This window comes from Lutra lutra, chromosome 11, assembly GCF_902655055.1.
Source record: "Lutra lutra chromosome 11, mLutLut1.2, whole genome shotgun sequence".
Lineage (NCBI taxonomy): Eukaryota > Metazoa > Chordata > Mammalia > Carnivora > Mustelidae > Lutra > Lutra lutra.
Window position 1 is genome coordinate 83,570,276 of NC_062288.1, and position 27,821 is coordinate 83,598,096.

General features: G+C 37.0%; 1 protein-coding gene across 4 annotated transcripts in view; it reads right to left on the reverse strand.

The window, feature by feature from the left end:
* GRM8 (glutamate metabotropic receptor 8) overlaps positions 1-27,821 on the reverse strand; it is a 768,517-nt gene that overhangs the window by 130,694 nt on the left and 610,002 nt on the right. For all 4 annotated transcript variants that reach the window (XM_047695832.1, XM_047695830.1, XM_047695831.1 and 1 more), the window contains exon 8: positions 12,898-13,034. In XM_047695832.1, coding sequence (XP_047551788.1) covers positions 12,898-13,034 — 137 coding nt within the window. The remainder of the gene's footprint in view (positions 1-12,897; positions 13,035-27,821) is intronic.

The window sequence follows — 27,821 nt, forward strand, 5'->3', positions numbered from 1 at the left end:
ATGATGTGCATTAGCATGTTAAAGGCTTCACAAGTATTGCAGGAAAACAAAACAAAACAAAAACAGTTGTCCTGACTCCCCCTAAACTTACTTGAGCTGGGAGCCTTTGTGTGCCCAAACTGCAGTTATTTAAAATCCTGCAGACCCAGTGTTCTGAGGAAGGCATTGGAGAAAATGCTGACTTGGACAAGACCCACAGTTATCATTCTGGAAGGTGCTTCAGTTTTAGAAACATATATATTTTTTTCTTTTTCTTTTTTGGTAAGAGAGGAAATCTCCTAATTTTCAGAGTCACCACAAACTCTGGGGAAAAAAAAAAGAGCCAGTTGCCCTGTGGGAGGCTGTGTCATATGGATAGTAGAATGGTATTAACTTTCTCAGGCCAATTATTTCTTTAGACTCTCTTAAAGGATATGAAAAAATTCTGTTTGTCATGCAATGCCCAGTAATTGCTTATCCGGCTCGTAACAGATGCGAAACTTCATCTCAGGAGAGAAGTTTAACCCACAAATATGTGAAAAGCTGAGAAAGAGTGGGAAGAACTCTGGAGAGATTCAGGAACCAGATAAGTGGGCAGGAAGGCAGAATCAAGACGTAACCGCTGTGCCTGAGTCCCCACTCATCTACCTCTAAACGTAAAGCTGCTTACTGTGAAGGAGGTAAAAGGGCAAAAATAAATGCTTGTGCACTGATAGTCTCAATGTCACAAGCTGAATGCAAGCAAATCTGAGATGGCACAGTGGGAATTCTGAAATCATTTTATTTTTCCTTTTTTATGGGAGCAAAAATAAGCCTAGCTCCCATTTATTGCTCAGATGTGGGCTGTTCTTCTCCACCGTGACATACCCTAATTCTTCACATGGAACTTAGCTCTCTTTTATCTTTTCTGCAAAAGTGCTTTCCAAATAAACTAGCATTTCTCAAATCACATTAGTTATTTCTACTTAGCCCTGCTTGATTTCAGTCCATCTAACAGAAAAAACTGAGCTTCCCTATAGCATAGTCCTATTTTTAAAGCAGATTATAAAAATGCCTGTCTGCAAAATCAAAAGAGAACTAATAGCATAGCCATTGTTAATAATTTACACATCCTTATTAAAACAAAAGTGGGGCGCCTGGGTGGCTTAGTGGGTTAGAGCCTCTGCCTCCGGCTCAGGTCATGATCCCAGGGTCCTGGGATCAAGCCCTGCATTGGGCTCTCTGCTCAGCAGGGAGCCTGCTTCCCTTCCTCTCTCTCTGCCTCTTTCTCTGCCTACTTGTGATCGCTCTCTCTGTCAAATAAATAAATAAAATCTTTAAAAAAAATAAATAAAATAAAATAAAAGTAACTTCTCTAATTTTCTGTTTTAATTTTCATTGGCTGTACGCAGCCATGCTCCTTTAAATAAATACCCTGAATTGAAAATAATCACATAAGACCTCTGACCAGTGAGTTTTACACTGGAGCATTACTTCTATATAGATGACTGAATGAGGTCTTACACTTTTTAGGGTACATTTTTCAGCTAAAAAACAGCACGTAAATAAATAAGAAAATACTCATTACATTACTCTGCTATCTAAGTATCAAATTAGAAAATAATAGATCTGGAAGAAATTTTAGTGAAAAGCTATCTTTGGTTCCTAATTTTATAAACATGGAAACTGAGGCCCCACATATTTAGTTGTAAAGCACAGCTCTATCTCAAGATTCGTGAAAGCTCAGGCAGAGAGCCCGTCTCCTGACTTCCAGCAATGTGCTCCGCATCATCACAGAGCTTCCTAGGGTCTGTCCTTTAAGTCCATTTGTGCCTTGAACGACATGAAATCACGTCTCTATCACACATTTTATGGATATCATGTATAAAAATCGACTGGTTCTTGGATAAGCTAGCTTTAGGGATAGAGTTATGAATTGTACAAGTCTAAAAAATTTAATTCACAGATCCCAAGTTCAAAGTATGTTCTTACTAGGAGAGTTCCATGGTCATCTGCCCCTTTGGGTTCCCTTTAAACACTTCTACAAAGAATTTCAATCAGTAGTCTCAAAGATCATATAGCGGCTTAATCTAAAAATCATGTCTGATTTTTGGAATCTAAAATCATGGCCTGAATGCAGAAAAAAAAAATGCATGTACCAATGGATCTAACAGCTACAAAGTAGTCAAACGAGAACAAATACAGCAAAGCCTACCAGTGTGTTAGAAAAAGTTAAGAAACACAGAGGAGGGGCAACTTTGAGGAAGCCTTGGAAACTCAGTCACAGTTTCTTTTTGGTGCCACAGACAGCAATTTCAGTGCAGTATTGATAGAAGGGATGGAAAGGGGAAGCACAAGCAAGAATGCAAGTCTGTTTTCATAGACTATGATGTTCAAAGGAGCTAGACCTAGGTGGTGTTACTTTTAAATGAGAACATTTTCTCCTTAGGTACATTTGCTGCAATTGTAGTAGGTGCCATTCAAGGTGTGGTTATGCCAGCTATAAGTCTAGGGTACCTGCTCCAGCAATAATATTCCCTTTCTTATTTTCTAAAGACATTCCATATTAAAGTGTTAACTATAACTCTAACACTGTCATATAAAAATGAATTAGTCAGTTCTGAGATAAGACATCAGTCTTCCCAGTTTCTCTCTACATGAAACTCAACAAATATTTATAGCAAGTTTATTCATAATTATTTTGCTGGTGTCCTTCAAAGGGTGAATGGTTAAACAAACTTGATACATCCATACCATGGAATAATACTGAGCAAATAAAAGGGACACACTACTTCGATAAATTTTGAGAGAATTACATTGAGTGAAAAAAGCTAAACTCAAAGGATTATATACAGTATAGCTCCACTTACACAGCTCTTGAAATGACATATTTGTAGAAATACAGAACATATCAGCTATTGCCAGGTACTGGGGGAGGCCAATGGGAAGGACGTGGATCTGGCAATAAAAGGGGAACACAGGGATTCTTTTGGTGATGAAAATGTTCTGTATTCTGACTAGAATGCTTCTGGTAGAAGAATGGACCAATGCAGGTAATAAAATTGCACAGAACTAACCCCCCCCCAACACACACACACACACACACACACACACACACACACACACACACACTAGTATAAGTAAAACTGGGGAGATTTAACCAAAATTGGTGAATGGTGTAAATGTTAACTTCCTGGTTGTGATATCATACTATAGTTTTCTTTTCTTTCTTTTTTTTTTTTAAAGATTATATTTATTTATTTGACAGAGATCACAAGTAGGCAGAGAGGCAGGCAGAAAGAGAGGAGGAAGCAGGCTCCCTGCTGAGCAGAGAGCCCGATGCAGGGCTTGATCCCAGGACCTAGGACCATGACCTGAGCCAAAGGCAGAGGCTTTAACCCACTGAGCAACCCAGGTGCCCCCATACTATAGTTTTCAAGATAACGGGCAAACAGAACATGAGATCTTTATTATTTGTTACAACTGCATGTGAATCTGTAATTATCTCAAAGTAAGTTTAATTAAAAATGACTTCAGAACAAAAAAAGCAAATAAGCAATAATAAAATTTAGTACTTTTATGTGTCCTTGTTATATCCCTCTATGAATTTGTGGATTTATGTCTCAATCACCCCCAAGATATACACAACTGCAGATTTCTAGAACTTCATTTGGAGATAAGGATCCATAACCTCAGTAAAATGGCATAGGGGCTTGGGGGAGGATCGAGCTTCTGGCTCTATTTTCTTTCCTTAAATAGTGGAATTTTGAGGAGAGATGTCATGTTAAACTTTTGATTCAGTCAATAGACACGGTAACTTTTTTTTTTTTTTTTAGTTCATGCCCTTACCAGCAACTGACCTCTATCTATAGCTGGGGGTGATATATTTTATTCATATATAATACTTTGCAGTTCTTACTTGTAATTCTCTTGTATGTTGTAGATTTTAAATAACATTGATGTGTCCATTGAGCTTTTTAAAAGTACCCTGGCATACAGGGTTCACATAAATTTTAGTAAATCTACCATAAGAAAATTACTTTTTTTTTTACCAGTTATTCCTCTATTCTACATTATCATTTTATGTTTATAACCTTATTTTAACCTTTCCTATTCTACTCATCACATTAAAATTGTTCTTACTTTACTTCTCCCAAGGTTAGAATAAGGATTAAAATACCACATATAGTAATTTTTATTACTTTATTATTCCCATAAAAGTCTAGAATCACCATCTTCCTTTGCCCTTCTTTGGTGTTGGTATAAAGAGGCACTTTGTATTTTATGCTACGTCCTTCTTTGAGCTGCAATATATTCTTTGATTTGCTTTTCCTAATTTGACCTCTAGGGTTGCCCTGGTGGCTCAGTTGGTTGAGCAAATGCCTTCAGCTCAGGGCATGATCCTGGAGTGCTGGGACTGAGTCCCGAATCAGGCTCCCTGCTCAGCAAGGGGGGTCTGCTTCTTCCTCTGTCCTTTCCCCTCTCATGCTCTCTCACTCTCTATTAAAAAAAAAAAAAAAATCTAATTTGATCTCTAACATATTTTCAGCTTTCATTTCCCTTTCTTTGTCACTGTCACAATTACTTATTAAAATAACTAATTAAGCACCTGTGTCTTCACCTATTTTTCAGCAATAATAATAGACTTTTTAATGCTCTACTTACATTTTCCCTGACTAGCTACTAGATTCCCTGGATACTATTAGATTGCTCTAGGAATCTGCCTTCAACGAGATGGAGGTAACCAAATCCAGCATCTCAATTCTTAATCATATTAAACCATACTTTCTGTGGCATGAATTTATATTTCTTAAAATATCACAGCAATAGCACACTGGAGGCACTTTATTCTGGAAGCAATATTTTTATATGGCATGATTTTGTATGTTCTTAAAATATCAGCATGATTCTTACTCAACTGAACAGCCTAGACGAATCTGTCGGTTGTAATTGCTGATGAAGAAACCAAACTTGACTACTAACTAAAATTTATTAACTCTCTCTATTCTGTCTTTCTAATTCACTGGTTTGCTTGTTTATCCTGCTATGATAAATGGATCTTATTAAATCCTTTTAAATGTCTTAGGGAACAAGGCTCAAACCAAGTAGATGGACAGACAAGGCAGAGAGAATCTATCAGACAGGCAACAATGAATATTGCTCCTTCGAGGTTTGCATCAAAAGCCACTAAACAACTCTGAGGTCCCACAGGGTCTAGAAGCTCTGCAAATCTCATGACAGGAATAAAAGCCAGTGGTAATAGTAACAGTTAAGTCCTGAAGAGTCTTATGTGGATCCCCTACACGTACTCTCCTGTATGTGACTTTGGATTTTCCCTTGGCTTTTATAGGGCTTGAAAGATGGATCCTAAACTAGATTCTCTATTCTGGCTTTTATATCTGAGTTCATCCTTGATTACTTTTATGACTCGGATCTCTGCCCTTACCCCATATGCTCCTAGGTTATACTTTATCTCCAGATTAGTATTTTAGGGTCAGCTCACCTTTATGGCCTTGTGAAAATAACATTACTTTCATTTTTTAGCTCATTAATTTATTCAACGAATATTTAGTGAGACCCACATTATGCTGTTAAAGATTTAAAGACAAGTAGAATAGGTTCTTTGCCCCAAATTATCAGTGCTGAGAACAAATGATAGGGGTCTTCTAGATGTTAGGGCTCTCCTATCAGGCCATCCAATATTAGAGTCTTCCCAACTTATTTCCATGGGGATATCACAAACTAGTTGCATCAAAACAGTTCCCAATTTTGTCTGCAGACCAAGACAGAATATGCTTCTTTGTGAACACTAGTCCTACTTTGCTAATAAGAATGTGTGTTAAAAGAGACAAGAATAAAGGAAAATGGATGGATACACTGTGAACTCATGAAAGAGACACATCCTTGGATTCTGCTACTGCTTAGTGTTACTAGTTTGGGTGTGACGCTAGGGACTGAATCTGAAATACTTCTATATCATTACAGCACCCAACACGGCAGTGGCACATTGGAGGCACTTTATTCTGGCATGGATGGATGGGTGGATGCTTTTTCCATAGCCTGTATACTCTTGCAAACATTTCTGGCCACCAAAGTAACTGAAGAGTAAATCTGAATCTCATTAATCAAGAAACTTTATCCAGTCCCCCTAGCTGGAAGTAATCATTACACCTTCTGAATTCATAGTCTGTTCTTTAATCTGTACCTAATTATGCTTTTACTATAGTTATTCAAGTATATAGTTGCCTTTAATGAATTGCAAATCTTTTTTTAAAGATTTTATTTATTTATTTGAGAGAGAGAGAGAGCAAACAATGGAGGGGAGCTGAGCAGGGAGCAGGATAGGGGGCTTGATCCCAGGACCCCAGGATCATGATCTGTCTGAACCAAAGGTAGATGCTTAACCCACTGAGCCACCCAGACGCCCCAAATTGCAAATCTTTCGGTATTTGGAAGTTTATCTTATTCAACCTTGTACTCTCCAACAGCTTAGCATTCTGCTTGGCAGTGAGAGGTCACTGAATAAATAACCTGTGCACAAGTCCACTTCCTAATCAATAACCTCGGATCAGATCATTGTTCTACATTTAATTAATATTTAGAAAATATCAGCATATTATTCATGACATTCAACAAATACTTACTGAGTACCTACTCTGGGCTAGCAAGAACATAGTTGAAATTTAATCACCTTGATATTTGCTCAACATGTCAAAAACATGAATTTACCAAATGCTTATTTTCTCATAAACAGAGATACAACTACTGACCCAAAAATGGCTTTTTAAAAAGGAATAAATTTACACCTAATAACCCAAAATATAGTTCTGACAATTAGGCATCTTGTTATAAGAAAAGGAAGCAGAATAGTCTTTTCAGAATGGTGTAGAAGGGCAGGAACTACAGTGACAATAAAGTTCTGTCAGACTGTGAAAGTTTTCAGAGAACCGACTTCACATTCATGGTTAGTGGGAAAAGGGAGAGCTTATATATGCTGGCCTCACAGGGTGAACTATCTTTCATAAGAAATGATCATGATATGAAAGAGTGTTTCCAAACGCAGGCAATTTCACAAATGAGGAAATCCAGGCAGAGGGAAAAGGTCAAGGCTCCTCACAAACACTGTTCCAACTCCATTCATCCATCCTTACTTCAAGACTATTTCAATATACTTCATTATGGAAACGCTGCTACATGTAGAAAGAACAGCAAACCCACAAGATAAATGAGGGCACTGAGGAATTCTCCCTTTCTGTATTCCAAGCAAGCTGAGGAACCCCTAGTACAGCATATACCTGGCTGACCATCTACAGTTAAATACACATAATTTTTTAATATTAAATTATACATTAAATATTAAATTATATATACATAAAATTTACATATATATTTAATTAAAATATCATATCATAAGTACTATACCACATGGACATAGGAAAGACATTCAACTAAAAAAATTTTTGCTCAAATTTCTGGTGCTCCCCAAAGCCTGTAGCCCTTTTTAAATATCAAAATAAACATTTTGGGTGTATTGCATAGGTACAGATAAATTATTATGGCACATGCACCTCTTTTTAAGGTAAATTCCTACCCAAAATATCAAATACTTTGCATATATGGAATTTACATTGAAATTATAGGTCCTCGGTAATAGGTTGGTTACAGAGGCAGAATAAAATGAAACAAATTATTATTATCATATCCATTTAACCCTGCATATGTGGCAAGCAATGTTCTAGGATCTTTGTGTATGTGATTTCCTTTAATTATCTCATGAATTCTGTGAAGTAGTCTTAACTGTTTCCAGGCAGATGAAGGATCTGAGACTAAAAGAGGTAAAATGGCATGCCCATGGCCATAAGACTCACAAATGGAAGGATAGAATTTAAACATCTTTCTTTCTGATTTTGAGGTCATATTTTTTTTTAAAGATTTTATTTATTTATTTTGACAGAGAGAGAGAGAGCACAAGTAGGCAGAGCAGCTGGCAGTGGGAAAGGGAGAAGGGAGAATCATGCTCTCTGCTGAGCTGGGAGCCCAACATGGGGCTCAATCCCAGGACCCTTGGATCATGACCTGAGCAGAAGGCAGCTGCTTAACCGACTGAGCCACCCAGGTGCCCCAAGGCCATATATTTTTTAAAGATTTTATTTATTTATTTGAGAGAGAGAACACAGAGAGAGAGTAAGAGAGAGAAGCAGACTCCCCACTGAGCAGGGAGCCTGACATGGGATTCTATCCCAGGACACTGGAATCATGAACTGAGCCAAAGGAAGGCAGCCACCCAACCAACTAAGCCACCCAGGCACCTCTGAGGTCTCATGCTTGACCACTATATCCTAGTGTGTTCAGTCTTCATAGTAAGCCTATTTATTATCCCCACTTAACAGATGAGAAAACGGAGACTCTGGATTTAGTACCTGGTCAAGAGTGACTCTCTTTTATGGACTAACCCACACAAAATTACATCAGGGTCAGTGAAGCCCTTTGGCTTCAAATCACCCTTCCCAACTGATACTGTGACTCGAATAACTATGGTTGAGACACTCTAATGAAACCATGGTCCTTTACTACACTTATTTTTCTCCAAATTATTAACTTGAATAAAAAGAGAAGAAAACAAGACAATAAGACAAGCAAAAACATATGTCTCATTCCCACCATAAAACAAAACAAAACAAAACAACAACAACCACCCATGTAGCTCTGGTTGGAAGTGTAAAATAGTGAACCCTACATTATTTTAGGCACATCCAGTAATCTCCATATACCTTCTCCCTGTGGACTTTGAGCAGCATATGGCTCTTCTTCTCACAATTCAGGCTCGGCTGTTTATTCTGAACCTCTAGGTTACAAAATGTTTCATAATCACTAATCAGGACCACCTGCCTCTTGAGAGACTCAGCCGAACAAAATGGAGAGACCTAATTGTTCAAACTCACTCTCAGGTAGATAACATGCCCTTCATGCATGGACTGAGATGACTGAATAGAAAACCTAAATCAAACTAAACAATTACACTAACAGGTTCTAATTGCTGAATTAAGAACATATGTTAGTCTCATAATAAAAAGAAACAATATTTGAAAGAATAAAGACAATGCTTTCGAGGAAATAAAACACCTCATAATTTTCCAGGAAAAAAAGAAAAAAAAACCTACTCGTTTTAAAAATTCTTTCACTATACTAAAGGTACATTCAGGGCAAATTCACCACACTCATATACGCTTAACTGTACACTCTGTGTACAGAATTGTCCTAAGGTTGAGTTCAGCCAGAAAAACTGGCTTTTTTGAAAGTACACAGAATTCAGTCCGATGACTGGCTGTTAAATGCTTACCCCTGAGAGTGTAAAATCTATTGAAAAACTGGTTTAATAGATCAAGGAGAGATGGAGCACATGGGGAAGGTTATCATCCCATGTCTGTCAACACTGCTCTCCTCAGCAGTCAGGCCAGGTTAGGAACCTCTCTCTGGGCTGATGCTGCGAAACCGCGCACGCCCCATGCTCCGTGCACCTGCCTCACTGCACTAGCGTTGGTGGTCTGAGTGCCGTTCTATCCTTCCAGTCTGTGAGCGCCCTGAGAACCAGTGACTCAGCCTTGTCTCAAACCTTAGCACCGAGTACATGCACAGAATGAATTTATCCAATCCATTCAAAAAATAGCTGCCTTGCTGATAATACCTCGCCATACACTACCATACAAAAAGAAAGTTTGTATTTGTCTTACAGAAAGGTTACTTTTTAAGCATAGATAGATTTTCTAGAGTATTAAAGCCAATATTAAAGATAGGCAGAAAGAGTGTCGATGGAGACAAATGGTCCGCATTTTAATGAAAAGATACTCTTAGAACTTTCTAAAGCAAATCCAAGTGCCTCCCTAATAAGCAGTGCTCTGCTCACCACATTGATTATGGGCTCTCCCACTGGCCATATAGAATCACGAGATTCTAATTCTAATTAATTCTGGATTAATAATAGGTAATATCGGGCGCCTGGGTGGCTCAGTTGGTTAAAGCCTCTGCCTTCGGCTCAGGTCATGATCCCAGGGTCCTGGGATCGAGCCCCACATCAGGCTCTCTGCTGGGCAGGGAACCTGCTTCCCCCTCTCTCTCTGCCTGCCTCTCTGCCTACTTGTGATCTCTGTCAAATAAATAAATAAAATCTTAAAAAAAAATAGGTAATATCTATGCATTTCATGTGTGCCAAGTCCTGGACTAAATGCTTTATTGTATTGTTTCATTTCATTCATATTACAACCACATAAGATAAGTGTTACTAATATAAGTATTAGTAACACCTAATATAAGATAGGTGTTACTAATGTTTCCATTGTTTACAGAACAAAAGCAAAGCATTTGTTCCATGCCTTGACTACTATCTAAGCAGAACTTTAATAAATTGGTCACGTTCCAAACACCCTGTACGCCTTCAAACAGGTGACCTTCAAACAGGTCACTGATCCAAGGAGAAACAATTTGTCCAGCTGGGCTCCAGAAGTCAACTCTTGAGGTATAATCTCTCTGCCCAGTCTAATTCACTTACTTTTCTCCTGAGAGATACATTCTCTCTGTTTCGGTAAAAACAGAACTGTTATCTAGTTATAAATGATCATAATCATGCATGAGAAATAATTCTTACAAACTGTTTGGATATATTTGATGAACAATAACACAAGAATAAACATAAAACTTTCATGCACCGTTAAATGTACATAAAAGAGAAGCTTGAGATTCAATACGAAGTTTTATAATAAATATGTCATACACATAGAGAGATGTGTCTGTGTATACGTACTTGTACGTATAAATATTTTAGGTATCTTAGAGTTATATACTAGTGCTCATGTTTTTCAACCATTGAACTTTGTTATGTACATGTTAATGTACATGTTAATCACAAGAATATAATAGGCAGTTTGGCATTAATAAACATCAGATAAAAAGTAGCTTCCCTATTTTAACCCTTACAAATTATCTTTGTCATGTGTAATTATTTTATTCCACATAAGTCCACTTTCAAAAGGGCTTTTGCCACAAAGCTATTGATTTTCAGATTGGCATTAATAACCTATAGAGTTATCAAAACAATGCTTCGATAAATGTCAGTTTGGGTTGCAGAAGAATAGATAAGATTTCCTCAGGTTGCTACATTTAGTAAACTGTAGATTTGTGGTCTTACAAAGCACAACAGTAGTTGGAAATATCAGCTGTCTTTGTGCCTTATTGAAGGCAGAAGTGTGATAGTTATCAGGAAGTCATTTCAAAGACAGTAGATCATAAATATCCCAGTTTCATTATTTTTCATCATCTGCTTCCTTGTTGAAACCTTTGGTGGTTGATGCTACATAAGCATACCACTATATTTGGAGACACAGAAAGTAGGTAAAAATACCAAACTGATATCTTTTGAGTGGGTTCAAACACAAGAAAGCACATGTACAAGTGTTACACACACACAGACAAGAATGATCTCCACCCTCCTGTATGCCGTAAGCCTTTACCTTCTAGCTAGGATAAGGCACGGCTAGGAAATGAAGTTAATTATTCATTTAGGAAGTAAACTCAATCCTCACAGCATTGTGATGGCTTTGAGAATCAAGAAGAGGAGATGCTTTCATTATAGGAAAGAACGAGATGCATATTAGAACCATAGACAGTAGACCGATATGTTTCTAGTTTCTTTGAAGCATTTAAAAGCACCTTTCTGCCTACAGAGGAAACACGCTGTTGCAACGAGAATTCCTCAGCCCCTCAGTTTATTTTAGCCCCTCAGTCATTTTATAACTGTCAAAGATGTGTGCCACGAAAGAACTCCAATCCTTAGCTGAGACTATAGGGCACACTCCTTATTTCTCTATACTGGAAGAAGCCAGTGTGCGCTGATGCCACACTATGGGCTGTTGAAAGGTGAAATCATTCCTTATCTAGTGATAAGCAGATGCTGCTTCAAGCACCCCCATACCCTCCCAAATAGCCACTGACAGTCCTGGTCCCTTTCTGGGCATCCCTTGTCCCTCAGGTTCAGGATCAGCTTCCTGCTCCAGAGCCCCTTCTAACTGGTGGGTGCCAGTACCACATAGCTCTCTCCAATGTCCCCACAGACCCCTAGGGGATCCCCCCTGGAGGGCTGCCACCAGCCAGGCACATTTGATGAGGTTCCTCTACCCCACACCTATGCTGCATGTTTCCCCACTGGGGCCCCAGCAGGCCCAGTAGGAGGACACAGAGCCCTCTGTGTCCTTGGTGACACCAAGGCAGGAAATGCCCAGCTACCTTTGGCACCACCCGCAGGCCCTAGGACCCGACTTAGGCTAGGCTTTCCAAGTTTTCCTCACATGGCCACTTATTTCTAGAAACTGCAAGATCTGTGGGTCTTGGGCCTTGATGACACCCCAGGTAGACAGGGACAGCATTCAGCCCTAAAGGCTGTCAAATGATCTAAACATCACTTTTGGGTACACTAACTTTCTCTAATGTCACAATTCAAAGAGGTAATGTAAATACAGATCATGATTCACTTCCATCAATCAGATGTACGCATAGGTCTCAATTTATGAGATGGCAAAGGTGAAATACACGCACACTGTCATTCCTCCCACACAACACACAACACACACACACACACACACCCCACGTATACAGTATACCAACACTTAAACAAGCGAGTCTTTCAGAAAAGGGCAAAATTTCCTTAAATACAATGAAATCACTTAAAAGGAAATGAGGTCTTTCATTAAATCCCTCCAGACACCAGATTTCTCTATAGACATTTGAGATTTTCTGTAACATTTTAAAGCTGAAGAAAGGATAAAAACATACATTTTTTAAAAACATAATTACAAGACAATTCTAACAAAACTTGTATTATGAACTTAAAAATGAAGCATTTCTCCTCGAGAACTGCATACACTAATGTAAATCTATATTGATACTTACTTTTAGGTGAAGCTGGTTGGTCCAGTGCCCAATGATTTTGTATTCTGCGCTTTTGTTGGTTATTTGATACTGAAAGATATCATAACGTCCAGGGGCATCTCCGTTTTCATTAAAAGTGACAGGTGTCCCAGCACTACCTATAAATGTTTAGAAAACAATGTTAATAAAGTTTTAGTGAGATAGCCTACTGAGCTTATTTTTCCCTACAAAAGAATGGTAGATAAAAATATATTGTGTGTAGTAAGAGATATGAAGATAGCAATCCTTACAAGGTCATTCTTGATAGCATAATATCTTCTACACGAAAAGAAGCCCAGACATACATATAGGAAGAAGACATGCTTTATTATGCACATTAGAAAGTAAATGGTGAGTATCCAAGTTAGGCAATGTACATAACAGTTAAATAAATAGAAGTTGATAGGCTGAATATTCCATCCTGGCTACCCAGAGTGACAGTCAATAGAGACGAGAGTAAATGTCTTGAAGCACAACACCTCCTGCAGAATGTGAACTACAAACAGCAACTCAAAACCTGGCAGGAGAACATCTGAGCTACATTCTCTCAGGTTTGACTTTATTCAGACTTGAACTCCACTCGAAAGCAGTTCCCTATTCAATTTCTCTTCTCAGCCCCTGCTTCTGTTACCTCTGCCCATGAGTATATCAATGTGGGCCACTGCTGGGAACCTCCCAATGGGCAAGACAGCGATCACTGGGAAGTCCTGACTCCGCTCAGATCATAAAGGTTCCCCCGGTTCATCAGGGCACAGCAGCAAGATGCATGAAATTGCAAGCAATGCAATATTTTCTAAACTCCCATTTCTCTAAGAAGCTTTCAGCTTTTCTTCTTTCTCTTCATAGCTTCTGCTCATTTTACTTGCCCTCTTATTAACTGTTCCAGAATCACAGGATTTTTTTTGGTTGTTTTTTTTTTTTAGAATTTATTTATTTGACAGAGAGAGATCACAAGTAGGCAGAGAGCGAGAGAGAGGGAAGCAGGCTCCCTGCTGAACAGAGAGCCCGATGCGGGGCTCGATCACAGGACCTGAGATCATGACCTGAGCTGAAGGCAGAGGCTTAACCCACTGAGCCACCCAGGCGCCCCCAGAATCACAGGTTTTAAGAGTAGAAAGGGATTGCTACCCCCATGTTTCTTCGCTGCATGTAGCCTCACTATCTGAAGAGACCTTCCCGTTCTCCACCAGCCCTTAGCTTCTCCCTCCCCCCTACTTCCTCTTGTTGGATGAATCTGCTATCTTGACAAATTCACCTGACATCAATCCCTTTTCTTTGTATCTATCTTCTCTCTGCAGGCCCTCTCCCCTGAATTTCTTGTCGCAGCATATTGGATTTAATTTCCATACCGTGCTAGAAAGTGTCTCCTCCTTGCTATTTCTTTTCCTATTGTATTCTCCCAAAATATATACTACAGACAGTTGTATATGTCCATTTTATAATTTTACTTTATAATGAGTTCTTTATTCTACTTGCAGAGTTTTTAACTAATACCAATAATCACAAAATTCTAAAGCCTTTAAGTTTATCAAACAAAATGGATGAATTAAGACAATAACTTGCAAGTAAATATGATCACAATCACACAGTAGCAATAAGGGTGCTTTCCAAGTATTTAATGCAGAGATGTCTGATTTCCTCTGTTCTCTGGAATCTTTTTAAAAATTTGGACACAGTGTGAAGTCTCTGATGAGACCATAGATCCTTGGCATCTGCAAAGACTCCTAAAGCCATAAGAGACTGCACAGCCTAAAGGAAAGAGCACTGGTCTGAGAGTCAAGACCCACATGACCATGCTAACTCCACTTCCCATTTATTTCCACGACTTGTGTGTGTCTCTTTTTATTCACCTGTCATGTAGGGACTTAACGATGAATATGAACATGTTTTGAAGTCCTAGAAGAGTCATATGCATTTAAATCATTATTATTAAGCCATTTGGGAAGTGACTTTATACATAAATCAAGAAAGAAATGAGGAATTAGGGAATAAAATAAGAGGACTCTAATCAACTGGTACTATGTTAGCTACTCCACAGACACTCAAGTGGAAACCCATTTGCCATAGCTGACCAAAAACTAACTCCTAATGACCTTGAGCAGCTTAACCTTTAAATGCTAGTTTCCTCATCTGAAAAATGGAGATAATAATGACACTTTTCTCATAGGGTTGTTATAAGAATTAAATGAACAAATAGCAATCTAGCGCACCGAACAATGCATGGGATAATTAGATATTATTGTGATGATTATTATTTACTCCATATGTATTTCCAGTACACACCAATGCAGAGTAATAGAGAGGATGCTGGAAATTCTTTAAGTGATATCTAGACAAGGGGTTATGGAAATTCAAATGGGGACGATTCCTGGATAGAAAAAAAAATACCTATCTATTACGAATCTCATACTAACATCCTCAACAATTCCCCGACATTTATGTACCACTTGAAAACTTATGATGTCATCTTCTTCATGAATAAAGGAATATTTAATTTCTCTAACTAAAATCCCCAATGTTACATCACTTACTGAATGACCTCTTATCTCCTCTAACAGCAGTCTCAATCTTTTTTAACACGATCATACCCAAGACGGAAGAACGCCACTCACGTAACACATTCTCATGAATGTGCTCTGAGTTACATAGAATTCCTACTGTGCCAGGTATTTCTACATATCTTTTCTCCAGCTTGAGAAAGTCGGCTGGAAAGCAAGGTCAGGAGATCTGTATTATCACAAAAATAATAATTCTTTAGTTGGACTACTTTAAAGATCATTATTGACAGCAATTTACGCTAAACTTGACATTGCATTAAGAGGCAGTATACCCCAGTGGGTTAGGAGCGTGGGTTCTGGAGCCAGATCTCTGAGTTCAATGCCCCACACTGTCACTTATTAGATGTATGATCTTGGGTCAGTTACTTAACTTCCCTATATTTCCCGTGTCTCATTTTTAAAATGGCAGTTCTCACCTACGATGGATATGGGAAGATTAAGTGAATTAAAATACGTAAAATATTTCATACATAGTAAGCATTATGTAAGTATTAATTATTATTTCCTTTATTGTTTTATGGCAATGCTGTGTTTGAAATCCAGTGTCTGTATGAAAATAGAACTTCTCTGTGAGCATCTATGGCTTTCCTCAAGTTACCCTTACTGATCTTCCTTCTCCTATTTCAACACAATGTCACCTATACCTAAAATCCAGTTCCCTAAATTTGTCATGCTCTTTCTTACCACCCTGTCTTTGTACCTGTTATTATCCATAAATTCCCTTCTGCCTTCCTCCTAGCCCTTCTTCTCTATGTAATTCCTTTTCAGATGTGACTCAAAGGTCACACCTAAAGGAGCTTGATCTTCTAAACCTGGAGCAGGAGGCCAAGCACCTCTTTGCATCCTACCCTCCTCTATCACAGCACTCGCTACACTCCACACACTTTTACTCTTCATCCCCATATCTGGTCAAAACATTGATTCAACAGATATTTACTGAGAGCCTACTATGTGCTCACCACTGTGTAGACACTTTGCCTTCCTCACAAAGGAGGTCTCCTCAGTAAAGGCAGAGTGTATCTCTAATCTTTGTAGGCACTGAACCAAAGACAGTGTTCCACACTGAGGGAATAAACTGCAGTAAAGCATAAATCAGGCACTCACTAATGATCTCAAGTAAATCCATACTCACTCTCTTCATAACATTATGAACTGCATTTATGTCACCTCTCATCTTTTTTATTCACAAATGAAGGGACCTTCAGACTCCCTTTCATGTTGTTATCAGTATGATGTTAGAAAACACTCCTGCAACTTACTTTATTAATCTGATTTCTGCACTTGGGCTAGGTTTGCAGTTGAATTACTTTAACCCTTTCACAGGGAGAACTGACTCCATTACATACTGGCTCATCTCAAATGATTGCCCTGGTTCTGTGGTCTATGTAACTAAGAACAGCCTTGAATGGCCAGGAGAGGCCATGCTTACTAATGTTTACTAATTTCTACAAGTAAGAAATTTAAATTTAAAATATCCTTTGTATGAATCTGGCCACCCCTGAAAAATGTAATTAAGTGGCATTTTGTCCAGAAAAAAATTTTAAATGACAAATGTCTCAGTGTGTCCATCACCTTATTATGATTCACTCACAACACAGGTAAGAAATAAATATACATAGCGATAAATAGATATAGATTTAGATATCTCCTAGACATTATCTCCTGGACTTAGTTATTTCAGAAATTTTGAAGCACATTAATTTCTTATTTTATTATTTATTTATTTGACAGACAGAATCACAAGTAGGCAGAGAGGCAGGCAGAGAGAGAGAGAAGAGGAAGCAGGCTCTCACAGAGCAGAGAGCCCAATGTGGGGCTCGATACCAGGACCCTGGGATCATGACCTGAGCCGAAGGCAGAGGCTTTATCCCACTGAGCCACCCAGGCGTCCTGTCTTCCTGAATATTTTCTGTTCAATGAGAAATCCATTGGGAAAACTATATTTTTATTCCTAAGCATATCAAGGACTTGAACACGTTTTTGTAGGAAAAAATGATTCAGCCCATGAAGATTTTATTCACAAATGTTTGGCTCTGTTGAACGTTGTTCTGGGGAAGAGTATGGGCTTGGGATTCCAGGACTGAGTTTGATTTCTGGCACCAATTATCTGTGTAATCTAAGCAAGTCACCCTCACTAAATCTATTTTCTCAGCTGTCAGGTGTGCATAAGAACCACAACTTCCCTGGGCTATTCCAAGGGTCACATGAAATGATGTATGTAAAGCACTTAATGCATGGCTGGCACACGATAGGGGTGCAATAAAAGGAAAGCCATCATCATCATTATCCATTCCTTTGACTACACTTAATGCTCCGGTGATCTACATTACCTTATTTCCACAATGCAAAAAGCAATGCAAGAATAATTCATTTGCTTTTATGAGCAAATATTATAAATATATTTATAAGTGTAAGCCACTCAGTTTATCGTCATGTTTATTACTTTCCTTCTTTCCTCTTGATACAAAACTTTATCCATTTTCTTTCTCATAATGACCTGCACTACTGGGTAAGTAGGAAAAAAATGAGAAAGCTAAAAATGAAATCAGTTGGTATAGGAATCTCTGGCACCCTTAAAAGAATGACTATATCGGACTTCAGTCATTGGCCAAAATGCCACCGGAAATATCAATTTTCAACAGAATCTCAATTATTCATGCTCATCTTTTCCTTATCCAATTTATTTTATCAAGTATTTATTATAATCAATAAACAGAACTATATCTTTGAATTAGAATTGTATTATAGTTTATTTAGGAATCAGTCGGATGACTCTTACACATATCTGTCAGCATTTGTTCATGGAAGACTTGAGCATCTGACTCTGTATTCTTCTTCCTCCCCATTCCTCTATATTCTTCTCCATCCTTATGTTTGGCAGCTTCTTCATCCAACTGGATGATCCAACATCCTGGCCTCTACATTGGCTGACCTCCTCACTTCCCATTATCATCCCTCTCATGCAATTCACCACTCACTACCATGAACACACTCGAAAAGCAGTCCTTTCCAGGAACTATATTATCTTTCAAATTTTACACCACCTTCTACTTCCACTGCAAAAGTTCTATGATCATCTAAATTTATTGATTCACTTGTCACCCCCAATTGGTCATTATACTTCACCCCCATGATAGTTTCTCTTCCTTCCTGTTCTTGCTTGGGTTCTGCGATCTCCCTCCAACCAATTTTATTCCTCTGCCAAAACATAATCATGATGAACTCAATTGTATACCTTCATGACCTCAGATATCAAGTGTGTGGTCAACATTGCTCTGGAATCCTTCCATACTTTCCCAGTGGGTCCACCTCCCACTCGGGATGACTGACTGTGTCAAGCCTCACATACCCAATACCTTCCTCCCCCAACACTTCAGCTTATCTCATTGTATCTCACTGAGAAAAAGCAGCAGGCAGACAAAAACTCCCTCATCATTCCACCACAAGCCCTACAAACTCCCTGCATGTACATATTAATCTCCTCCCTCCTGCAGAAACACACATGCACAGATTCCATGTCACAGGCATACTCCTCTGCTGGTTCATGGACCCCACGGACTCACTCACTCTCCATGCACCTTCAGGTTCACAGTTCTCTTTTCCTCCTTGGACATCAACAAAGTTAGACTGTCCATATTATTCCCTTCGGTTGACAAAATAATTCTAATCTTATCTTAAAAAAATCTCATCTTAAAAAAAAAAAAGACAAGCAAACAAATCCCATTACTGACCCTTCCTTAAGAGTAAAACAGAGCTTTTTAAGTGAGCTGTCTGTCCTCTCTCTCTTGTCTTATTTCCTGCTACCTCTTCATACCATTTTAATTTAAAATTTAACCTCATATCTCCACTGATGAGTCTCAAATTTTTACATCTAGCCCTGAGTGCAGATTTGTCCAACTACTTATATCTCCATTTGGTTGTTTGATAATCATCCTAAACTTGATGCATCTAGACACTACATTTGAGACTTCTTCATTTCCAATTATGTTCCTCGAAGTCTTTCCCCTCTTAGTAGTCAGCTATCAACTGTCCATTCAATCAAGTCAAAACTCAGTTAAAACACCATATCTAACTGTAAAATGTAAAGAATGAATGTTAGCTACAGACTCAAATAACAATGTATCACTATTAGTTTATTAATTATAATAAATGTACTAAACTAATACAAAATGTTAATAATTGGAGAAACTGTGTATTTGAGGTGGGGGGGGGAAATAATATGAGAACAATCTGGACTATCTGCCCTGTTCCTGTTTCTGAAACTCTAAAGCTGTTCTTTAAAGTTTAAATATTTATTTATTTATTTATTTGAGAGAGAGAGAACACAAGTAGGGGACAGGCAGAGGGAGAGGGAGAGAGAACCTCAAGCTGAGCATGGAGCCCAGTGCCAGGCTTGATCTCACAACCTGGAGATCAGAACCTGAGCCAAAACCAAGAATCAGATGCTTAACTGACTACACCGCTGAGGTGCCCCTAAAGCTCTTCTTTAAAGAAGTTTTTAAAAAGTCAAAGAAAAATGATGAAATTACTTTTAGCAATACATTTTGTGTAACCCAATATATGCAAAACAGTATGACATCAAAATGTAACCAATATAAATAATATTAATGAGGTACTTTACATTTTTTTGCATTCCAGATCATCAAAACTCTGTTTATGCCTTATACCTACAAATCATTTCAATGCAGACTAGTATTTCAAGTGCTCAATGTGATCTATATAAAACAGCACAGTCTAAAAGACAAATCATTTCAGCAGTCATTGCTCTAACCCTTCATGCATTGAAGAAGTCCACTGCTGAATCTTTCTGATCTCCATTTCAATTCCAGCTGGACTGAACTCTCCTAGCCTCCACTTCAACTAAACTGAAACCCTTTCACTAGTTTCTCCCCTAAAAAGGTGTGGATCCACCAAAGTCAGACTGTTGACAGATCATCCAAATCCATTCTCTCTTTTTCTTGGGCAGATAGCTTGGCTACCTTTCCAGTCTTACCTAGAGTTAGAGGTGGCCACATGATTAGTGCCAATCAATGGAAGATGAACACAAGTAATACTTCTGGCCACTCATTAAAAGCCTCTTGATTCACTGTCCATGATCATTTTGCTCTGTGACTGGCTAGAATGGAAATACCATGCTGGGGAACCAGAGGAGCTACGTGTTAAAGATGGGGGAGCTTGCATCAGCCTGTTCCTGTGTGGGTGTTTGGAGAAGGTCTGTGCTAGTAACTAGTTCATCCATCCATTCATATGGTACTATTACCTGAGTGAAAAACAAATGTCTATCCTTTTTGAGTCATCATAGCTTGTGAGTCTACTTTTTATAGCAGACAATCATAATAACACCATTTCTAGAAAAGTGGGTTATCAGTCGTTGTTAAATGAATAACTAAAATTATATTAAATGTGGAAAGAAATGCTTCATTTCCTATCACTGTATAAAGCTTTAAGGATAATACAGAGTTTTAATACTGAGTATCAAAGCTATTGGCATGGATCAGTAACTGCTTTCAGATTCTCCTTTAGCATTTATATTGATTTTTGCAATCCACATGTGTACTATAAAGGTGGAATCTGGAATGTGTTACCATACTCCAGAATTTCACTGTAACCATACTCCAGAATTTCACTGTAACCATACTCCAGAATTTCACTGTAACCATACTCCAGAATTTCACTGTAACCATACTCCAGAATTTCACTGTAACCATACTCCAGACTTTCACTCATTTACCTTGACTAAAGTACTCACTCAATTGGATGTTTTCATAAAAACTAAATGTAACAGTATTAAAAATATGTGCCCACTTTCACATTTTTTGTGTTGAAAATGGTCTTCTTTAGCTCATTGTTTTGGTGTATGAAATAAATAGCACAAGAAATGTGGTTGAATGGCATTTCGAATTCTCTCAGCCAAACCCACCTTCTTGATTTTTCCATTAAGAGATTAAACTGACAATAGTACTTTCTATTGTAGAAATGTCTTTATGATCCTTGCATTAAAGATGCTTTAAGAATGCAAAGTGTAATTATCATTAATGAACACTATTTCAGAAATAGAAATACTACCTATAATTGCTTTGATAGTATTTAAATAAGCTGATTGAAATTTCAAAATAAGAAAAGATCTATTATTTAGTGATACTCATCTCAGGGAAGCAGATGAATTAGGAAGTTTAAACAAAATCTCTTATATGAAAAGTGATCAGAGAAACTACTAAAATATGAAATGCTTGATTAAAGAAAAAAAAAGGAAAAGATCATGTAATAATTATGCAAAATTAATATATCTTAAGACGAATTTGGGAACAAACCAAAGTATGTTCCAATACTCTGAATTCACTGCATTTTCATTCCCTAGAAGAAAACCTCTTTATCATGAGCAACTTAAGCCTTTTACTTTTTCTTTTGTGGAGTATTTAATCAATATTATATATATATATATATATATATATATATATAACTTCCATTATGTTATTAATTAATCATTATATCTCTAACAGTGATGAATATATTTGTGAAAGATAAGTATGTGAGTACATATATCCTTACTTTTTCAAATTTGCTATGCTAAAAGGAGGTCTCTGACTCTTTAGTCCAATGTCTTGCTGGAAAAGAAAGATACTTTTGCCATCTGGACTTAAAACTGCCAAATTTATCATTTTTTATAAGAATGCTTGCTAAGAGGGGGCCTGGGTGGCTCAATCAGTTAAGTGTCTGACTCTTGATTTTGGCTCAGATCACGACCTCAGGGTCCTGAGACCGAGCCCCGTGTTGGGCTCGATGCTGGGTATGGAGCCTATTTAAGAGTCACTCTGTCCCCCTCCCTCTGTCCCTCCTTCAGTTCACATGCTTGTTTTCTCTTTCTCTCAAAAAAAAAAAAAAGCTTACTATTTAAAAATTTCGTTTTTGTCATTTGCATTTTTAAAAGATTTATTTGTTTGAGAGCAAGAGGGGAAAGATGTGGGGGAAAGGGCAGAAGGAGAGGGAGAGAAGATCTTCAAGCTGACTCCCTGATGAATGTGGAGCCTGCTGCTCAGCTCTACCTCACAACCTTGAGGTCATGACCTGAGTCAAAACCAGGAGTCATACACTTAAACAACCGAGCCACCAGGTGCCCCCTAAAGTTTCATAATAAGACTGATACTGGTATGGCAAGTCTGCACTCCCTATTCTTACCTCTCAGAAGGTCTCTGACTTCTCTTTTCTGTATACAATTCAGAACCATCTTAAGTTCCACAAACAATCCTGTTTAGATTATTGGAAAATATATGGAATCTAGAAATCAATGGGGAAGATTTAACACCTTTATAATATCTTCCTATCTGTGAGCATGAGTTGTGCCTCGGTCACTTAGGTCTTCCTCTGTAAGTTTTAATACAGTCTTAGAATTTCCTTTTCATAGCACTTAACCAATTTTTGTAGGCTTACACCTGGGTAATTAATATTCTCTGATATTAATAATAATATATAATATATATTATTACTACTGTAATATATTTATAAAAAATAAAAATTATAATATATATAATATATATTATGTTTATATATAAATATTTATAAATATAAATATATATTTTATATATATTTATAAAATATATTTTTAAAGTATATAATAAAATATTATATAATAATATAATATATAATAATATAATATATAATATAATTAATAATAAAGGTAATTAATATTCTCTGATACTAGTGTCTTAAATTATATTATCTACAACTTTGCTGCCAGTATATAGAATGCAGTTGATTTTTTTCTGTATTAGTCTCATATCTTCCCCAGGGGTAATTGTGTCTCCCAGGGGATATTCGGGAATGTCTGGAGACAATTTTGTTTGTTGCAGTTGGAGGAGAGGCTGCACTGGTGGTGGGTGGAAGAAGTCAGAGGTGCTACTAAGTATCCTTCAATGCACAGGACAGCCACCTATGATCAAGAATCATCCAGTTCCAAATGTTCAAAATAGTTTTAAGGTTGAAAAACCTCTTGAAAAACTCTGTTTTGATACCTAAGGATTTATATATAAAATTTTTAAAAATTTCTATGTAAAGAATCATGTCATCTGCAAATATTTATCATTTCTTCCCTGAATGTTTTGAAGAACTCACCTGGAATCATGCCAGACACCCTTCAGAGAGTGAATGAATTGTGGTTTAATCGAATCTTCCGACAGTGGAGTATTATACTGCAGCCAAATGAATGAACTACAGAGACAGTCATAAATATGGATGGATTTTAGCAAAATAATATTAAGTGTAGAAAGTAAGTACCAAAAATATATTTTACTAAGGTATAAATGATGAAGCTTTTAAAAATTTTGTGGTTTTGGGGACTACATATGCAAGGCAAATCTGTTTTAAAATGTAGAAATATTGGTTGTTCAGAAAGGGCAGGGTGATAGTTTGGTGAAGGGAATATATGCCTGAGTATAGCTTTTGCCAAAGTCCCAGCTTTTGGGAGAAGGGGATTATTTTCATTTTTATAATGTAATGTTTATTACATTCTTTGAAATAACCAAATAACTAATGGACTAAATAAATGAAAGTGGACCTTGCATAGATCAATAATGAGCCCATATCATGAATTAAGGAGCCAAGAGGAAGAAATGGAGAGAGACAAAGAAAGAAGGGAGAGAGGGAGGAAGACAGGAGGTAAGGGAGCAGAAGGAAGGACAGGTGGAAATAATGAAAAAAAGAATGAAAGAAGAAAAAAGGGAAAGATCCACATCCAAAAATATCTTTACGGAAGGGTATACAGAAAGACAGTGCTCTAACTGTTCTGTGATTCTGTGAATTAGCTGACTGCTATACTTAGACTTGTTTTTATGCCCTTGGAGAATATGAATCCTCCCTGTAGGTTTATGCACCCAAACAAAATGGGTCATATACAGAATTGCCTCCACCCAATTCTCTAAAGCAGCTTTTCTGTATATTTTTAGATTTTATATTAGTGAAACTTCTGTCAGAATTCTCAGTTTATAAGACATAACTGTCTGGGATTAGAATCACATATTTTTAAGCCAAAAAGCTTAATTCACTTTTTCATTGTGAAGATTTTTCCAGAGAATAAAATAAGGCTAAAATTCACCTCTTACCAGTTGAGTCATAACTTCATTTCTTGCTGAATGTCAAATTGTTCTCTTATCTCAGGTTTTAGTTTGAAATATCATTAATGGACAGTCTATGTATTTCATGATTAATACTTTGTTCATATGTGAATAATTATGATCGAATCAAGTACAGATAACTATAGGAACAGATGCCTAAGTGTTTAAAAAATGGATAAAATATCAAATTAGGAGAGGTCTACTCATTTTTGCAATAATTTGTATATTGAATTAAAAAAAGTATACCACATCATTTATTTATAATGGGCCTGATTTTCCCTAATTACACAAACTGTCAATGTATATTAGGCCACTGTGATAGATGTGAATTGTCTATGTTACCATGGTGATTTGAGGTGTTTCCATTTGATGCTGCCTGCATAACAATTTGGAGCATAATTAAAAGAAACAGTAAAACATATAAGTAAAAAAACTCCTAAATTTAAAAAGTATGGTCTGGCTTTTGCATATCCCTTTCTGAAGCTGACCTATCAAACAGATAAAAATAGATAACTATTGAATAAGATACTGTATTTTCAAATATATGTGAAACATTTACAAAAAAATATTATTTTCTGCCCCAAATGAAGTATGGATAATTATTTTAAATCTGAAGTCATATTCTCTAACCACTAGTCAATAAAACTTGAAACCCTGAACAACAGCTTTAAAAAGATTAAAAAGTTAAAATAGCACCAAGAAAGCAAAAAATTTTTAAAAACTCCTAGAAAGACATATCTTGAAAGAAGTTGCTGTGGCCGATGTCGAAGAGGTCACTGTCTATGTTCTCCTCTAGGATTTTGATAGACTCCTGCCTCACATTGAGGTCTTTTATCCATTTCAAGTCTATCTTTGTGTATGGTGTAAGAAAATGGCCGAGTTTCATTCTTCTATACATAGCTGTAATATGTCTCCAAAGGCAAAGGAAACAAAAGCAAAAATGAACTTTTGGGACTTCATCAAGATCAAAAGCTTCTGCACAGCAAAGGAAACAGTCAACAAAACAAAGAGACAACTCACAGAATGGGAGAAGATATTTGCAAATGACAATACAGACAAAGGGCTGATATCCAAGATATATAAAGAACTCCTCAACCTCAGCACACACAAAACAGATAATCCCATCAAAAAATGGGAGGAAGACATGAACAGACACTTCTCCAAAGAAGAAATACAAATGGCTAAGAGACACATGAAAAAATGTTCCTCATCATTAGCCATCAGGGAGATTCAAATCAAAACCACATTGAAATACAACCTTACACCAGTTAGAATGGCCAAAATCAACAAGACAGGAAACAAGGTGTGTTGGAGAGGATGTGGAGAAAGGGGAACCCTCTTACACTGTTGGTGAGAATGCAAGTTGGTGCAGCCACTTTGGAAAACAGTGTGGAGACTCCTTAAGAAATTAAAAATAGAGCTTCCTTATGACCCTGCAATTGCACTACTGGTTATTTACCCCAAAGATACAGATGTAGTGAAAAGAAGGGCCATCTGTACCCCAATGTTCATAGCAGCAATGGCCACAATTGCCAAACTGAGGAAAGAACCAAGATGCCCTTCAACAGATGAATGGATAAAGAAGATATGGTCCATATATACAATGGAGTATTATGCCTCCATCAGAAAGGATGAACACCCAACTTTTGTATCAACATGGACAGAACTGGAAGAGATTATGCTGAGTGAAATAAGTCAAGCAGAGAGAGTCAAGTATCATGTGGTTTCACTTACTTGTGGAGCATAAGGAATAACACGGAGGACATTGGGAGATGTAGAGAAGTGAGTTGGGGGAAATTGGAGGGAGAGACAAATCATGAGAGACTATGGACTCTGAGAAACAAACTGAGGGTTTTGGACAGGAGGGGTATGGGGGGCTGGGTGAGCCTGATGGTGAGTATTATGGAGGGCACGTGTTGCATGGAGCACTGGGTATGGTGCATAAACAATGAATTTTGGAACGTTGAAAAAAAATTAAATTAAATTAAAAAAAAAAACCTCCTAGAGATTTAGAAAAAACAATTACGTACTCATGCTAACTCTTGAGTTAAAGAGAAAACTACAACTAAAATTATAGAGTACTACTTAACAGATAGTAACATATTTCAAATCCTGAAGGATGGATATAGCCAAAGCTGTCCTCAGAGGAAAATTCAGAGAATTAAAAGCTTTTATTGTTACTCAAGTTTTAGATGTATTTATATACAAAATTTATAATCTTGAAATGATAAATGGGTTTTAAGCATGACATCAACTTAAAAATATTAAGAAATGATTGATAATTTTAATAACAAAAATGAAAAATTTCTGTATTTCAGACAATTTTCAAAAGAATCAACATATAGAAGCATAACAAGGGATTCTTACTCTTACTATGCAGGGAGCTCTTGCATATAATAAGAAAAATTTAGCACTGTAGTACAACTGGCAAAAAATTAACAGAAAATTCTGAAAATAAAATAGAAACAATTACAGTAAGAATATATTCAATGTTCCATCTAACTGGAAACAAAAGACATTAATGTGATAAAGATGTTCCCATTTAGTCCAAGAACACATATTATAGATAAAGGCAGGGTGAAATTGACACTTTCATGTTCTGCTGATAATATTTTTCTGATTAAAATTTAAATTGATACAACCATGCTGGAGATAAATTTTCAAGATTTAAAGCACACTCATTCTTTGATCTAATAATAGAAATTTATGCTATGAAAATGGATAGGTGACTATACAAAGACATATGTATAAACATGTTAACTGTACTATTGTTTCTGTAGTCAGATAATGGAAAGAAATTGACAATCTAAATGGACACAGACTTATGAATCTTTAGTCCAGTGTTCTCTATCATAGGGAAAATGGAAACAGTATAAACTTACTTCAATCAAAATGTTTTTTTTTAAACATAGGAAAGACAGAAGACCTAGAGAAAAAAAATAAAGGTGTCTTTTAGTAAATCCTACACTTCATATCAATGGCTAATATACACAGATATTAGCAGAAGGAAGAAGTAGTACTCAGAAACTGCTGACAGCAATGTTCTCCCCTACAGAGTTCAAAAGAAATAATGGAAAGTCTAGTTCATTTACCCTCGTTCTGTAAGAAAAAAAAAATAATAATAATAAAAACTAAAAAAAATAAAAGAGCAATTCACCATCAGGTCATTCAGATAGCTTCTCTGAGAAGACTCCTAATATTTTTCCCTTATTTTTGTCTAAAAGATGTTAGCACCTAGGGA